The sequence below is a fragment of the Astyanax mexicanus genome, chromosome 3, assembly GCF_023375975.1.
Source record: "Astyanax mexicanus isolate ESR-SI-001 chromosome 3, AstMex3_surface, whole genome shotgun sequence".
NCBI classification, from domain to species: Eukaryota; Metazoa; Chordata; class Actinopteri; order Characiformes; family Acestrorhamphidae; genus Astyanax; species Astyanax mexicanus.
Window position 1 is genome coordinate 34,178,137 of NC_064410.1, and position 16,017 is coordinate 34,194,153.

The window sequence follows — 16,017 nt, forward strand, 5'->3', positions numbered from 1 at the left end:
GACACTGGATTAAACTTTACATTGAAAAAACTACCCCTGCGTCTCAGTGCCGGCTGTACACCAGATTCCTAAACAATAAACTATTTATCTTAGTATATAGTGCTAGGAATTTTGCACTAAAGGAAAATTATGAATTTAATATGTGGCACTTGTTAGCTGTTATCTCACTAATGTTAATGTTGTTATCAGAACATTAACCTATTTCTGTTCATTTTAACAAGCATGTCATTACATCAGCCCTCATAGTAAAAATTACTGTAGAAGCATGTCCTTATAATGAGAATTTTAATATGAATTAGTTTGGGGCCTTAAAACCCAATAGAACATTCTAGTGGTTTTATAGCTATGTATAAAACCAGTTTATTAATTAAAATTTATATATATATATATATATATATATATATATATATATATATATATATATATATATATATATATACATATATATATATATATATATAAATTTTAATTAATAAACTGGTTTTATACATATATATATATATATATTGTGTGTGTGCTATAGTATAAATGTGTATAGTATAGTGTGCTGTAGTATAAATGGGTGCTGGGACATACAGTGTTGTTTTTGTTTTATTTACATATTTTAAAAGTGCACTTTTTTTAAAACAGTCAACAAACACATCAAATAAAACATACACCACTGTAACACGTTTTTTTCAGTTACAATCTTACTAGCGCTTTTTTTGCTATTTCTCATACATTAGCACCCTAAAAATGGTTCTCCAAAGTGTCTTTAGGAAAGGCAATATTTAGAACTGTGACAGTGATAAGAACTGTTTCAATGTTAGTTTCATGTTTCTGGGAAGGGTTAAATGCTCATTATGTCCATTATCCATAATGAAGAACCTGTATATGGTCATTCTAAATAATAAAAAAAAAATGGTTTATATTGTATTACTATACAATTGTTCATTTTATAACCCTTTTTGCTAAATGTGCACCAATTGAATATGAGTAAATTCAAAAAGACCTTTTAAACATCGTATTTCAGGAGTTCTGTGAGCAAAAGGTTAAAATGATAAACAATACAGTGTAATACTCTATTTACATTATTAATTTTTTTTTTTTGAAATATGATTAAATCTGGATATTCATTTTATTGTAACTTAATTTTCCAGTGCTATGCAATTTAACTCATTTTACAATCAGCATACAGCTCTGTTCCTCATTCAGTACTCATCTAACATGGCATTATTTTTATTTACAGCTTGCCAACAGTTCACATTGTATCACATTGTATTCCAAAATTATAAGTGCAGAATGTATTAGTGCAGAAATTGTAAGTGCATAAAAATAAAGTGCCATAAACTAATTCAAATATGAAAATGTTAGTGCCACATGGCTTTAGCTTTTCCTCACTGTAGTTCGTTCACAATTCCACAGTTCAATTTATTTACATGCTCTAGAACATTACAGTCATATGAAAAGGTTTGGGCACCCCTATTAATCTTAATAATTTTTAGTTCTAAATATTTGGGTGTTTGCAACAGCCATTTCAGTTTGATATATCTAATAACTGATGGACACAGTAATATTTCAGGATTGAAATGAGGTTTGCACTTTTACAGAAAAGTGCAATATGCATTAAACCAAAATTTGACCGGTGCAAAAGTATGGGCACCCTTATCATTTTATTGATTTGAATACTCCTAACTACTTTTTACTGACTTACTGAAGCACAGAATTGGTTTGATAACCTTATTGAGCTTTGAACTTCATAGCCAGGTGTATCCAATCGTGAGAAAATGTATTTAAGGTGGCCAATTGCAAGTTGTTCTCCTATTTGAATCTCCTCTGAAGAGTGGCATCATGGGCTCATCAAAACAACTCTCAAATGATCTAAAAACAAAGATTGTTCAAAATAGTTGTTCAGGGGAAGGATACAAAAAGTTGTCTCAGAGATTTAACCTTTAACTTTCCACTGTGAGGAACATAGTAAGGAAATGGAAGACCACAGGGACAGTTCTTGTTAAGCCCAGAAGTGGCAGGCCAAGAAAAATATCAGAAAGGCAGAGAAGAAGGATGGTGAGAACAGTCAAGGACAATCCACAGACCACCTTCAAAGAGCTGCAGCATCATCTTGCTGCAGATGGTGTCACTGTGCATCGGTCAACAATACAGCGCACTTTGCACAAGGAGAAGCTGTATGGGAGAGTGATGCGAACGCACACCACAAACAGAGTCGCCTGAGGTGTGCTTTTGCAAAACTGACAGGTAAAATCTCTGAGACAACTTTTTGTATCCTTCCCCTGAACAACTATGTTGAACAATCTTTGTTTTTAGATCATTTGAGAGTTGTTTTGATGAGCCCATGATGCCACTCTTAAGAGGAGATTCAAATAGGAGAACAACTTGCAATTGGCCACCTTAAATACCTTTTCTCATGATTGGATACACTTGGCTATGAAGTTCAAAGCTCAATGAGGTTACCAAACCAATTTTGTGCTTCAGTAAGTCAGTAAAAAGTAGTTAGGAGTATTCAAATCAATAAAATGATAAGGGTGCCCATTCTTTTGCACCGGTCAAATTTTGGTTTAATGCATATAGCACATTTTCTGTTAGTACAATAAACCTCATTTCAATTCTGAAATATTACTGTGTCCATCAGTTATTAGATATATTAAACTGAAATGGCTGTTGCAAACACCAAAATATTTAGATCTAAAAATGATTAAGATTAATAGGGGTGCCCAAAGTTTTTCATATGACTGTATATAGGTTGTGATGTATTTCCCTCTATTTTCACTGTTTGTTTTGTACTTGAATTACGACATTAGAATAATTAGGAAATGATTTGCCACCATATGATGCATTAAATCCTCTACAGGATTTATTGTGGAGAATACAAGACCCAAAAACATAAATTTACAACAACCACTTATGTTCTTTCACACTATAGTGCAAGTGTCTGATTAATTGTGGAGATTCACATAGTTAAGAGATTCTAGTTAGATGTCTAAAGGTTATTTAACAAAAATGTTTGTTATACACTTGTAATAGTGTTTGATTCAGATTTAATTTTAAGCAAAAAAAAAACTCTTTACAAGTTTGTATATTACAATATGTACCAATATATACTGACTGATTGGACATTTCTGTACAGTACTTCTTTATGTTAAGGAATCACTGTTTGGCGTTGTAGTTCAGGACTTCTCCAAAGCACTGACCATGAAGTCCACCCTGAGGTGTCCTCCAGCAGTTGAAGGGCAATCGCCCATACTTTTAAAAATACTTAATTTTCCCCTTTTATAACTGTGCCATTAAAACGCATTATGTAATTGAGCATGGTTCTGATATGCTCTATTCAGTGCCACATTCAATCAGCAGTCTGAGCTAAAACATAGATCAATCTATTAAGTTTAGACTGAAATCCTCAGGGCTCTGGAACCTTTGGAAGCTGGTGAGATACTTTTACGTCCCATCTAACAGGAACGTACATTTAAGTTTATTTTTCTCTGCCACAGTCTGCAGTAACATTTTGTAAGCGTGAATGGGCATGGCAAAACAGCTGTAAGCAGAATCATACAAAAGCTCTCACGGTTGTGACATCACAAAAATTAAGAATTCCTAAAATGCCATTTTTGAAAATGGCCTGGGGAGTGAATGACATTACATTACATACTTACATTCTGAAAGTATAACAATGTTAATGTACTCTATCAAACAACTTTACTTAAAAATATTTTTTTTTATAATAAAGTCCCTTTTAATGCAGTATTAGGGACACTATGCTTCGGCCAAAGCCACTTCCCTCTTAACAGGACATTACCTGTTGCTCAAACATAAAAAAACATTGGTAATGAATGACACTAAGTGTTACTGACTGAAGTTTTTAGTCAGGAGTGGAAGTGTACCTCCATCGTCTGGGAGATGCTTATGAACCACTCAAGTCCATATCACTGTTGTAGTTACAGCAGCAGATAATGCTCCGTTATACAGCCTGATTCAGCTCTCTGTCGAAAACCTCCAAATGTCCTGAATTACAAACTCCCAACAGTGATCCTTACTGATCCCAGTAAAACAGACCCTCCCCTCTGACAGCAGGAAAGGGATCACATGACCCTGGGTCAGACCTCTGCTATAGAGTCTATGGGCGCCACTTGAGGCTCGGTTGGAGGGGTGGGCACTTCTTCTACTATTGATTCTTCCACTACTTCTGGAACTGGTTCAGGCTCCGGCGCTGTTACCACCACCTCCACCTGCTAAAAAACGGAAACATTATAAAAATCTATGTAAGTACTAAAGCCAATAAATATTAAAGGTCTTATTCCATCGTTTTCTTTATTCATTTTAAAATGTCTAGTTGTGGTCTATAGCAGTGTTTCTCAACCAGGGTGCCGCGGCACCCTGGGGTGCCATCTGGCTTCATCGGGGGTGCCGTCAAAATATTGCGCCTCACGTGCATATTTCCTTTCCAGAGTCAGCTCGTGTCGGGGTGTGTCCCAATTCACAGGCAGCATACTCTGCAGGATGCGACCCACAGAGGCGGTGTATTACTGCGCAGCTGTGACGCAATCTGTCTTCGAATACAACCTCTGAAGGATGCAGCCCCTAAATTGGGACACACTGTAAAGTTTTTGTCCCCGCGATGCACGCGCTATTTTATTTCATATTCCGCCAGCAACACCACTAAACCCCCCCCCCCCCCCCCCCCCCCCGGGTCTCACCTGAAGTACTGCGCCAGCACAACCACCAAACCCCCCCCCCCCCCTTCTCACCTGAAGTACTGCGCCGGGTCCCCCCCCGTTCTCACCTGAAGTACTGCACCAGCAACACATCACCCCCCCCCCCCCCCCCCCCGGAAACTGGGGTGCCTTGACATCTCGCTTATATTTAAAGGGTGCCGTGATAGAAAAAAGGTTGAGAAACGCTGGTCTATAGTATGAATTAATGCCATGTGCTCTGGTGTTTCTGTATAACCCTGCTTTAATTCACTGAATAAGTGGTCTCTGGAGAAACACAGAATTCCTGCTGTTGCTCAGCACTGCAGCAAAAAACGCCTACCTGCCTTCCCCCACAGTCAATTTTACAGCTCTACAACTCAAAAGGACAACATTTTTCAGAGATACAGCCTTAGTTATGTAAAGATATAGCACTGAGGGCTAGGTAAAGTTAACCCTTAAACTTTGCTTAATATCAGACTCTTAGCATCGCTCAGCCGAGAGTCCCCCGACCGAGCGTGTTCTGTCGAGTTTAAACCTATAATTACTTACAGAAGATAGCTAACGCTAACTAGCTGGTCTAAACAGTAGCTGTGTGCTCTTTAGTTAGCTAACAGTGTCTGCTGCAGCCTGGTATTGGCTCTGCCTATGGGCGGCCCGAGCCAAGTTTGGCGAGGCCATGAACTCACGGGTTGACTTAGACACGGGTGCTTGTTTTTGTGAACATTTTCTTTTACTAGTTACTGCAGACATAAAGATGAGAAAGAGTTTCATGTGCAGTATGCATATACAACTCAGAGAGACCTATAGTATTTCACAAAGAACAAAAAAAATAGATTTTAGCTGAAGGAAACACAAAATGTATTATTCTTTATTAAAAAAAACTAAAACTCGTTGCTTACAGTATCAAAACATAGTGATAAACTAAATTGTAAACCCTTAAAAATCTGTACAGATAATAAGTTTGATGTGTTGGAATAAATACAGAAAGCTAATTCTGGTCCTCACTTATTATTATTCTCTCATTTCTGTGCAGAAAACATGGATGTAAGTGAGTTGTGTGAGATGTGTTTGCATACCTGAGTCGGCACAATTTCAGGCTCGGGCTGAGCTGCGGGACGTTCCGCTTGCTGACCCACACCAGGCAGCTGAGAAAGGACAAAACATCAATATTTATTAATATTATTAGAACTTCATTCTGTATATTACTGTTGGTCTTTATGGATATTATTATTAATGTATTACTGCTATTAGACTGTCATCACTGATATTAAGCTTATAATAACTTTATTCTGCTTATAATGCTATCAGCTGACATAATGTCATAACTGATGATTAAAGATTCATTATATATAATAATGTTATCAGAATGTCTGTATTGGTTGCTATTAGAACTTTATTCTGAAAATTTAATTAAGAGTTTAGTTCTAAATAATAATGCTAATAGAAAACACTGTTTTCTGTAATAAAAAGAGATAGCTTCTGACCATTTTATCTTCACATTATGTATACCGTAAACGTGTTGTTTCTGCAACAGGATGCTTTTATACAATACTGTTATATTCTTCAGCAATTTGATACCTTCAAGATCTTGAATGTCAAGGAGTTATAAAATCTTCAAATATTATGAAGTTGTCATGAGTCATTTTCAAATTGCTGAAGAATTTATCAGTATTTTATAAAAACTGTTGAATTCTCCTTCACATAATAAGGTTTCAGAATTTAATTTTCAATATTGATGTTATTACAACTTTATTCTAGATATTAAGGTTTTTAAATCTTTACACATAAAATTTCAGTTTCACAAATAGTTCAAATGATAATTAATTACTACTCTACTTTTACACAGAAAAGAAAGCAAGTGAATATAATTTAACAATATATGAGAAGTTATTTATAGAACACAGTTTTAAGCATTGCTGACCTGCAGGCCTCCTTTAGCCAGAACATTCAGTCCAAACAGTATCGTCACAATGCAGATCACCAGCTCCACCACCAGGAACAGCACCAGAGTCACCAGTATGCCGTCAATCACAAGCTAAACCCACCCACACCCAGAATCAACACAGACATGATTAGTAAAAAATCTGCGGACACAAAAAACACAATTACTCCTCAGTCACAGCTCCTTAATAACTACACAAACATCTGATTTAAAGTCAACTTGAATATTTTTAATCTTGTTAATTCATGGTCAAATTAAGCACAAAGTTATTCAGTTCTTTCTGAAAACATATGAAAAAGCGGATTTCTTCTGATCCCTTTAAGATTCTAGTAATATGCTAGTGCTAGACTATTGTCACAAAGTATTTAAACAATTCAGCCTTTACAGTGAACAACTATTTAACTCAGTTATTTTCTTTACTAGACTTTACTAGTGTAGGATTTTATTTCAAGTGCCTTTACAAATGCTGTCCAAAAAAAAACGACATTATTTTTCAAGTGGCTCGTTATATATTTATTTTTTTTTATCTAAAAAGGAACAATTGAAAAATTATTAAAAATATTTTTTTTACATAAATTATTATTTTTTTTTACATTTCCTATTTGCACAGTTTACAATTTATTAATTTATGTTTGCATGTTTTCACTTTATGTTGTCTATATTGTACTGTTTGTTCCATGTTGCATCGTGGTGTTGCAGAAACTACAGAAAACTAATGCGGATTGGCTGATAACTATATAACTATACAACTACTTTGTTTCCAACCTAGACCTAACAATACAATAAATACTGTGTATTTCTATCAAACCTGAATTTTAACTACTGCTGATCTGACTGTTACTCTGATATGTCTTGGTACTGAAGGAAAATGCATTGATTCGTGTTGACTTTAAATACCATAATATAAACCTCATTCATTAGTAACATTCATCATGTTCATGAATAATTACACGCCTGATTAACTGAGGCTTGTTGATTTTTAAATTACAGTGCAGTTTTTAAAACACTGACCCAAAGTGCAAAACCAGGAACACAATATCAGTTTATCTCAAAACAGACAGCTCCCAACAGTTTCAACGGTTATATTTTGTCACGTTTGAGGTTTAAGGTTTGGGTGATTCTAGACTTCTTGTGTTTGTTAGCTGCATTCGTCTTTTATCTCCAATGCTAAATTAAGGAAGCAGATTCCAGACATTTAACATGTCTTAAATAACTGGAACAATTGAACTATTAAATTGAACTGTTTCCTTTTGCTATAACAAAATTAATTTCCTGAATATGAAAAGAAATGTCTAAACCTGTGAAATTGTGAAACACTACACAAATCCACATTCACTGAATTACTTATTTTCCAAATTTAGGCTGTTAAGCAGCTACATCACAAAGCCTAAAACACAAGTGGGTTTTACTTACTTTACACTTTCCTTCGACCGTATAAGTGCATTTCTTGTAACAATTCTGTTCCTTTGGGAGAGCAGACACAAGAGACAAAGCCGAGTTAAATTTTGCAAAAGACCTTTGCAAAATTTAACTCTGAACTAAAGCCCTGTCTGAAACCCTTCATTAGAAACTGTTACAGTTTTTTAGAATTGCTGATTAGAGTTATAATTTCTCCAGCATCAAAAACCTGTACCAAGTGCAAATTATTATTATTATACTATAAACGCTAAACAAAGAGTTTACAGCGGGATAGAGAAAAAGAAGCATGAGAGACAGTTGCCCCTGTTTTAAGCATTTTTGGTAGTGAATAAAGCCTTTCTTACTTTTTGTACAGAAAAGTATCAAAGTTTGCCTTTTTTCACTTGCTACAATAGAACCCCTTCATTGTTTTTTATCTTAGAACTTTCACATCTTGCATATTCACAACCCAACAAAAATAGAAACAACAGAATATAAAAACAATGTGAACGTGTGACAGCTTAACTATTTCCAACACTCTCCTAGAGGAAGTATTTCTAATGTTCATTCAACACCTACCTTGTCTAATCCGTCCTTTATTAAGTTATTAAGGTAAGCAGCTGCTGTAACTGAACAAATTCATACAGTCTAACTGAAAAATAAATCAGCAATCAAACCTGCAATCTTTCACCTGTGTTCTTCTGACTGTGCCCAGCAAATTCTACTACTGACCACTGGCTTTATTCTTATATATTTTTGTTTTTCTGTCTTAAATAGTTCAGCAGATAGACACACCCTCACTGTTGAGTTATTTATACAGATTACAACATGCTGGTTGAGATTTCTCTGGTTTAGCTTTCTGAGATTTTCTAATCTCTAATATTAAGGAATACAATTAGAGTTAAGCTAGTTTAATTGTTGTGTAGAGGAGTTAAAACTTATCCTACAGTAAAATACTAAAATATTTATCTGCATCTACCTGCATTTAATAGCTTAAGTAAAAGAACAAAAGCAGCAGCTCAGGAAATCCTTAAGTTTAGTTAACGTCTTAAACTACAGCAGAACTTCTTAAGTCCGTTCAGCCTTTTTCACCACAGGGACAGAAATTTGGCACACTCTACTTTTTTCTTGCCCCTGGTACTGTGAATAGAAATGATCCATGTAATATAACTCATTAAAACTCATTAAAAACCTTTAGAAAAACAAACAGCAAACAACTCACAATAAGTAAAAAAAAACTACCTAGAAATGTACATACTATAAGCTCAGCCTGTGTCAGCTTGGTGTCTTTTTTTCATCTGCACGTTTTTTGCAAATGTATTGTTTTGCACTTCGGTACAGTGCTTTGAAAATGCATTGCTGCAATTGTATCAAAAAACTGTAACAGAACATGTGATGCAATCATGTGATCACTTTCATAAAATTCAGATTTAAAAAATCACTTCATTCAGATCTTTATACTTCTCTTTTAAAATCTATCTAATCTATATACTGTAACTCTTACTGAATACAGCATGCACAACAGGCTTGATTTCCATGAAGGTGTCTGGCTCTGGTACAGTTTTCCCCACAGAGCTCAATGGAAGGTATAAGAATCTGACCACAAGGCCCAAAGAGACTCACTTCCTATTTCATTACTGGTTTTAACAGGCCCTCATTTACTCGTCCTTTAGAAGCAATCAACACCATGTTATAGATCTTTCCATTGCTGTACAGATTCAAATGAAGTTACTGATATATGGTTTTGGAAAGGAGGTTAATCTAAAACACATTGTGGACAAAAATGAATGAATGTATATGACGATAAACAGTCTTTTAAAAGCCTCTTTGGACTTCTTCATTTTATAAAATAGCTTACTTGTAGAATATTAAAACTTTTGTCTCACTTCAGTCGTCACTGATGCATGCTGACTCTCTTGCAGAAGCTTAATGATAAAACATATTAACTGCACTATTACTGTATATTACACTGCTTCTCCTGCTTTTGGCCACAATCTGAACTCTACTAAATGAATAGGTGAGTCTGGTTCTGCTTCTGGTCTCTACTGCGCAACCTTTGGTTGCAAATTCAACAATATTGTGTATTTTTATTGTGTATGTATTTTATTGACAAATGGGAATAGTACCATTTATTGCTAAACAATTCATTTCATACTTTATCTGTAATGTGAATGCTTAAACTAGATTGCTAATTAGTGAGCTAAAGGCTAAAAAGCTAACAACAAAGTTTACACACACACTAAGCAATTATAAAAAAAATGTTAAGTTATTTTCAGATTTCTAAAAATCTGAAAATAATGTTCTGCCATTTTGCTACAAATCTCCTCTCATGTAATAAGTTACACTTGTAAATAATTGGTCAAAGTTGGTGAGGGTATGTTAAAAAACAGTACTGAAAGAGTTCATAAGAGTACATTTTCTGATAAATCTGCATTTGTTGATCACTGGTATAGTATAGACACTGTTATGGTATAGACAGTACACTGTTTCCCTCTGCCTGGAAAACTAATCACTGCTGAAGCAAAACATTTTGCTATAATGTGAAAATGCCAGCTGCCATTAATCTGCTACTGAGATTAGAATAAAAGTATTTTTTTCTTTCTTCTGTAAAGTTACCATTTGGGAGATACAAGTTTTTGTTCCAACTATTGTTCAGGGATCAGGATGAAAAACATTACAATATTCAGTAACACTTTACTGTAGTACACTATTAATATGGATAACAGTGTCAATTATCATAGAGGCTGGTTATGTCACCTTTGATGTCAAGTTGACATAAAAACTATGCTATGTGATATAAATAGGCATTTATAAATGTTAGGCCAGTTGTCATGAACTGCTTATGCAGTTATACATTATACATTATATACATTTAATTTAACCATATATTATTGTGGTTTGCTTTCATGAGGAAATCAAGACAAATACAGACCATACAGCATTCAGGTACTGTAAGAAGCCATATAGTCATATGTCATTAATGACATATCGAAACATGCAGATGCTCATAAGAAAGTCATTACGCTTGTGTTACTGGAAAGCAGAAATGGGATCACTTGAGCTGTGATTAACTAATTTGTAGTCTAACACTAGGCATCACACAAAGTGATCATTAACAGCATTTAATTCTCTTAAAGCTGATTAGCTGCAGCTGAAGTAATGCAGGGTTGTTATTAGCTGGTCATGCAGACACAGACTGAAATGCTCCTATCCTTTTCATGCATCTACTCAGCAGTACAGTGAGGAGTGTGTGTGTGATTTGTGTGTTTTACCACAGTGAATATCTCCAGTCTGCGGCAGTGTTCGCAGTGGTAGGTGTCCTGTCGGTAGGGCAGGTGTCGGGATAGAAGGCCTAGAACGGCTGTGCTGAACGCAGCGCTCACCAGGTGGACCACCAGCGTCGCTTTCACCTGCAGTCAGACAGAAGTAAACAGAGAGATGGTACCATTTCTAAGGTCAGGACTAAAGCATGGGCTGATTATGGTAGAGTAACAAGGTTGCACAAAATGACATTATGTTAATTTTTTAGCATATCATGAGCTGCAGCATGGGTCATAAACATGACAAACACAGATTAATGGCAGCAAGCCTGAACACAATAACCAATGATGTCACACTGTTAAATTATACACACACACCAAAAATGATAGGTATCCATTTTTCTTATGATATTACTGGCAGTTTACTGTACCAATTCAATATAGACAATTCCATACAGAACCACTATTGTTTTCTATTTCAAAGCTTCTTCTTAAATAAAAAAAAGTGTTACTTGTATGGCATTGCTCACAAAACCCTAAATAAATTATTATTTTTAAGAGTGTAGAATTAATTTAAAGAGCCACAATTCAGCAGTAGTGAAGACAAATTGGTTTAAGGCCTGTAGTTTGTAAAACAAGCCCAAGCTGCCCACAGAACAGCAAACTAGCACCATTTATTGTGACTCACCCAGAAAAGAGTGGGGAACCTGCCAGCATGGATCAGGATGGAGCCAGACGCTAGCAGCTATAAAGAAAACCACAGAGTAAATCTCAGCACTGAATGCATACATACTGTACATAAACTATCCTAAACTAAATCCACATGCATTACAGTTAAAGTCTAATAGAGAGTGTTAAACTACTGAAATGTTGTTGAGCTTACCTGCACTACGATCACCACCACTACAATGAGGTCAGGAGTGAAGTGGACCTCGTAGTAGATCTGGAGGATGGAGATACTCAGACACAGACACAGAACAGCGATGATTATCTGGATTGACTAAAAGAGAAAACAAAGGGGAAACTTTATTGGCACTTAGTAATAGTACACATTTTTAATACAAATACAAAAATGACTAAAGATTTATTTACATGACAGTGCAATTTAGACTATTCACATTTTAACTAACACATCAAGCTTTAAATAAAAAACAATAAAATGGTTTACTATTATTTTATTGTTTTGAACTGTAACTCACCCCCAGGGCTTTGGGCTCCACGCTCTGGAATGTTTTCACCTGCTGGGGCGTGAGTTGTCCTGCAGGGCGTGTCGGACCCTGACTCTCAATCCCCATTCTGATGACAATTATTAAAAAACAAGACTATGCAAACTGGAAACCTGTAAAAGGTGGTGATATGGGACAGAGATGTGATGTATAGGGTTTGTAGAGAAAAAAAAAGATTAAAAAAACTTGTCAAGGCCTCAACATTACCTGCTGATAATCATGATTACATATGGTTGAATCTCTGTGCCCAAAGTAAAAGAGCATTTATCGCATTGACCTACAGACAGTATAATAGAAAAGTCCAAGGAGCTCAGTGCAGATCCGAAAAGCGATTTTTGCATGATGTTTACAAGAACTTTCAAAACACCAGCCTGCCATTAACTACAAGCTATAAGCTGTCACTATATACAGTCAAACAAGTTCGGACTGAGAGACTGTTGTTCAAGACAGAAGCCACTGCTCCAAAATTGACATTCAAACAATTAAAGTTTGCATCTAGCTGGGTGGGGAAAAAGCAGAAAAGTTACATGATCAAACGATACAAATATTTTTTTTTACCAGAAGCATGTCTGGCTGTGAGACATTCAAACTCAAGAACACACTACCAACTGTTAAGCATGGTGGTGGTAGCATCCTGCTCTAGCAGGCGAACTTTAAGATGTTGGAATGGCTTTCCCAAAGTCCTAAACTCAACCCTGGGGAAAATATATGGACAGTTCTTAAATATACAAACACATATACAACCTGAATTGTGGTAGTCATTTGTTGATGGCTGCCAAAACATCTGTACATTAAAGTTTAGTTTCAGGATGTTTGCAGGAAATGACTGTATGAAATCCTGAACTTGACATTGGCATCATTGACACTGACACCACCAGATACTGCACATGGCTGTCATAACAGACTGTTTACCCCGTAAGAGCTCAGACACATTTCTGAATATAGATACCAAATTCTAAATTTAACCAAATAAGTTCAGTGAGCAGCTCATTCGGGTTTTTTTGTTCTTAATTGTGGGCACATGATTGTACACATGTTAAGGTAAAATCCTGATTTAACATACATTTTTAAGAATTTGTCCTCTATATCATGTCAGAACCAGTTTTGTAGAATGCAAAACATTTCATTAAAGCATTAAATCGTTCAAAAGTTTGGAATAGATCAGTAAAAGCTAAATCTACAGTTTTTAAATACAGTAAAAAATACTGCTGTTACACATTCCAAAAATAAGGTCTTATGAACAACCACATTTACACACTGTCCTGTAGTGTAGTACTCAGGATGTTCAATATATGTCAGTTAGAGACAAAGTGATGTATAGTACACATTTTTAAAGGGCCTGGGACACACGTCACCATGGGCTCTTTTGGGTTAATTCTAACGAATAAAGGAATAGAGATTAGAATGCCATGTAAAATGAACTGTTTTTGGTAGATACAGAAACCAATCAGTCCTGCTTCAGCAGATCAACCACCCTGATCACCCTGACACAGCTGAACCAGGTGATGAAGAACATCAGGGGTATCTGAATATCACAGCCAGAGCTAGTGTGCTGGATTTAATCTCTGCAGGATGGTAGATGCCCAAGACCAGGAGTGAGGATCATATGCATATGGACCATTCCACCATATGGGTGCCATTTCTGTCCCCAGGAAATTACATGTATAAATGTGCACACAAAATAACTTTAAAATACATTTTATTACTAAGCATAGTGTCTTGAACCTAACTGCAAAAATATTTTTTCATGTTTTTGCTAATTCTATGCTAAAAACCTGAGAAAGCAGTCAACCATTTCTTAAAATAAAGACCTTATTTAGAGAAAATTGAAGGAATTAGTGGAATTAGTGGCTTTTAAACATGCTTTTTAAATGTCACATAAGAAAAATGTAACCATCTCGGCTTAGAAACCTTGTACAAATTTAGAGATTGACTAGTACAAATTTTAAATAGTTAAATATGTGTTTTTTTTTAGATTCAGAGATGAAAAAAAAAAGTTAAATTGGAAGAGTTACAACAAATAAATAGCACCCATTCTGTGGAATGGCCCATATGCCACATGAAGATCTGACAGCACATTAACAAGCACATTAATTATTTAAGTTAAGGATGAAACCTTTCAAGGTAACAAAAAAAAAAGTTAAAGAGTTAAATTGGTAAGTTGGTAACAGTGCACCACTGTCCTCCAGGTAAACCAGCAGATTCACTCATGAGGTCATTTAGTTAGCTAGCTAGCATGCTGTAAAATGAGGATAGCATCCAAACCAAAAGATCTGCATCACCCTCACCATCCACAATGACAATCCACACACACACACACAAACACTGTGACACTGGTCATATAACCCAACAACTGACCTTAAATAAGTCTAGCTAACTTCTGCCCCCAGTGTCTACTGTTCTGCAGGCTCTGCACAGACAGACACGCACCCGCGCTTACCTCTCAGCCTCCCTGCAGCTCTGAGGGATGAATAAAAGTGGAGATGTAGGTAAAAGTAAGTGTTGAGGATCTGAATAATAAAAGGTCTGCGCTGCTCCTGGATCCTCCAGCGCCGCCCGAGCACGAGGCACAGAAGTGGTTAAAGGCGCTGGCTGGGGTGGGGGGGCTATACCGCATTGAGGAGATGGCAGGTGCCCGGATGTGTGAGAGGAGAGGAGACACTGCGGTGCTCTGGTAAATTCCATGACTCAGCCCTTTTCTACCACTGCTGAGCAATGATGCAGCTGGGCATATACATAATACAGTGTGTGTGGGTATTAAACACGAGATTTAAACAGTCGGGACAGTGATTAAGCACATGATTGGCTGGGAAACGAGTCTACAAAACTATAAGCATCCCATAAAAATTAAATAAATAAAAATGCAGCTTAAAAGTAGTGCAGTGTTCCCACAGACAGACAGTATTGGCTGTTTGGATTGTTTTGATGGAGCACGCCCATGTTAACCCTGTACAGATACAGCTCTGGGAAAAAAAGAAGAGAGCACTTACAAATTTAGTTTCTTTGATTTATCAAATTGAAAACCTCTGGAATTTAATCGAGGAACATGGATGATCACAAGCCATCAAATCAAGCTGAACTGCTTGCATTTTTGTGCACCAGGAGTGGCATTAAGTTACCCAAAAGCAGTGTGCAAGACTGGTGGAGGAGAACGTGCCAAGATGCACGAACACTGCGATTAAAAACCAGGGTTATTCCACCAAATATTGATTTCTGAGCTCTTAAAACTTAATGAATATGAACTTGTTTTCTTTTTATTATTTTAGGTCTGAAAGCTCTGCACCTTTTTGTTATCTTAGCCATTTCTCATTTTCAGCAAATAAATGCTGTAAATGACTTTTTTTGGATTTGGGAGAAATGTTGCCCGTAGTTTATAGAATAAAACAACATGTTCATTTTCGTCAAATATACAGAAACTGAAGTGGTCTCTTAATTTTTTTCCAGATACTGAATAAAGCAAGGCAAGAAGCACTGGAGCAGCGAATACAGCAAAACCAGCACAGCAC

General features: G+C 36.0%; 1 protein-coding gene across 3 annotated transcripts; it reads right to left on the reverse strand.

The window, feature by feature from the left end:
• Nucleotides 1–2,829: 2,829 nt before the first annotated feature.
• On the reverse strand, nucleotides 2,830–15,464 carry si:dkey-81h8.1 (uncharacterized protein LOC100034657 homolog). Of its 3 annotated transcripts, none has more exons than XM_007254705.4 (9): nucleotides 14,952–15,464; nucleotides 12,485–12,624; nucleotides 12,169–12,285; nucleotides 11,974–12,030; nucleotides 11,298–11,435; nucleotides 8,041–8,091; nucleotides 6,607–6,720; nucleotides 5,762–5,830; nucleotides 2,830–4,220 (listed from the first exon to the last, which is right to left on the reverse strand). In XM_007254705.4, the coding sequence occupies exons 2-9, from the start codon at nucleotides 12,578–12,580 to the stop codon at nucleotides 4,089–4,091; spliced, it is 774 nt and encodes a 257-aa protein (XP_007254767.1). In that variant the 5' UTR covers nucleotides 12,581–12,624; nucleotides 14,952–15,464; the 3' UTR covers nucleotides 2,830–4,088. The 3 variants fall into 3 exon arrangements, with proteins under 3 accessions (XP_007254767.1, XP_007254766.1, XP_007254768.1); XM_007254704.4 differs by having other exon boundaries at nucleotides 2,830–4,223; nucleotides 14,952–15,461; XM_007254706.4 differs by lacking the exon at nucleotides 8,041–8,091 and having other exon boundaries at nucleotides 2,830–4,223; nucleotides 14,952–15,461.
• Nucleotides 15,465–16,017: the final 553 nt, after the last annotated feature.

Bases quoted from the DNA above. Each gene is read 5' to 3' on its own strand.
- si:dkey-81h8.1 (XM_007254704.4), bottom strand. From the start codon at position 12,580: ATGGGGATTGAGAGTCAGGGTCCGACACGCCCTGCAGGACAACTCACG. The intron at 8,092-11,297 runs GTAAAACACACA...GCTCTCCCAAAG, and splicing joins GACTGGAGATATTCACTGTG to GAACAGAATTGTTACAAGAA. The intron at 4,224-5,761 runs GTATGCAAACAC...TCCGTTTTTTAG, and splicing joins CTGAAATTGTGCCGACTCAG to CAGGTGGAGGTGGTGGTAAC.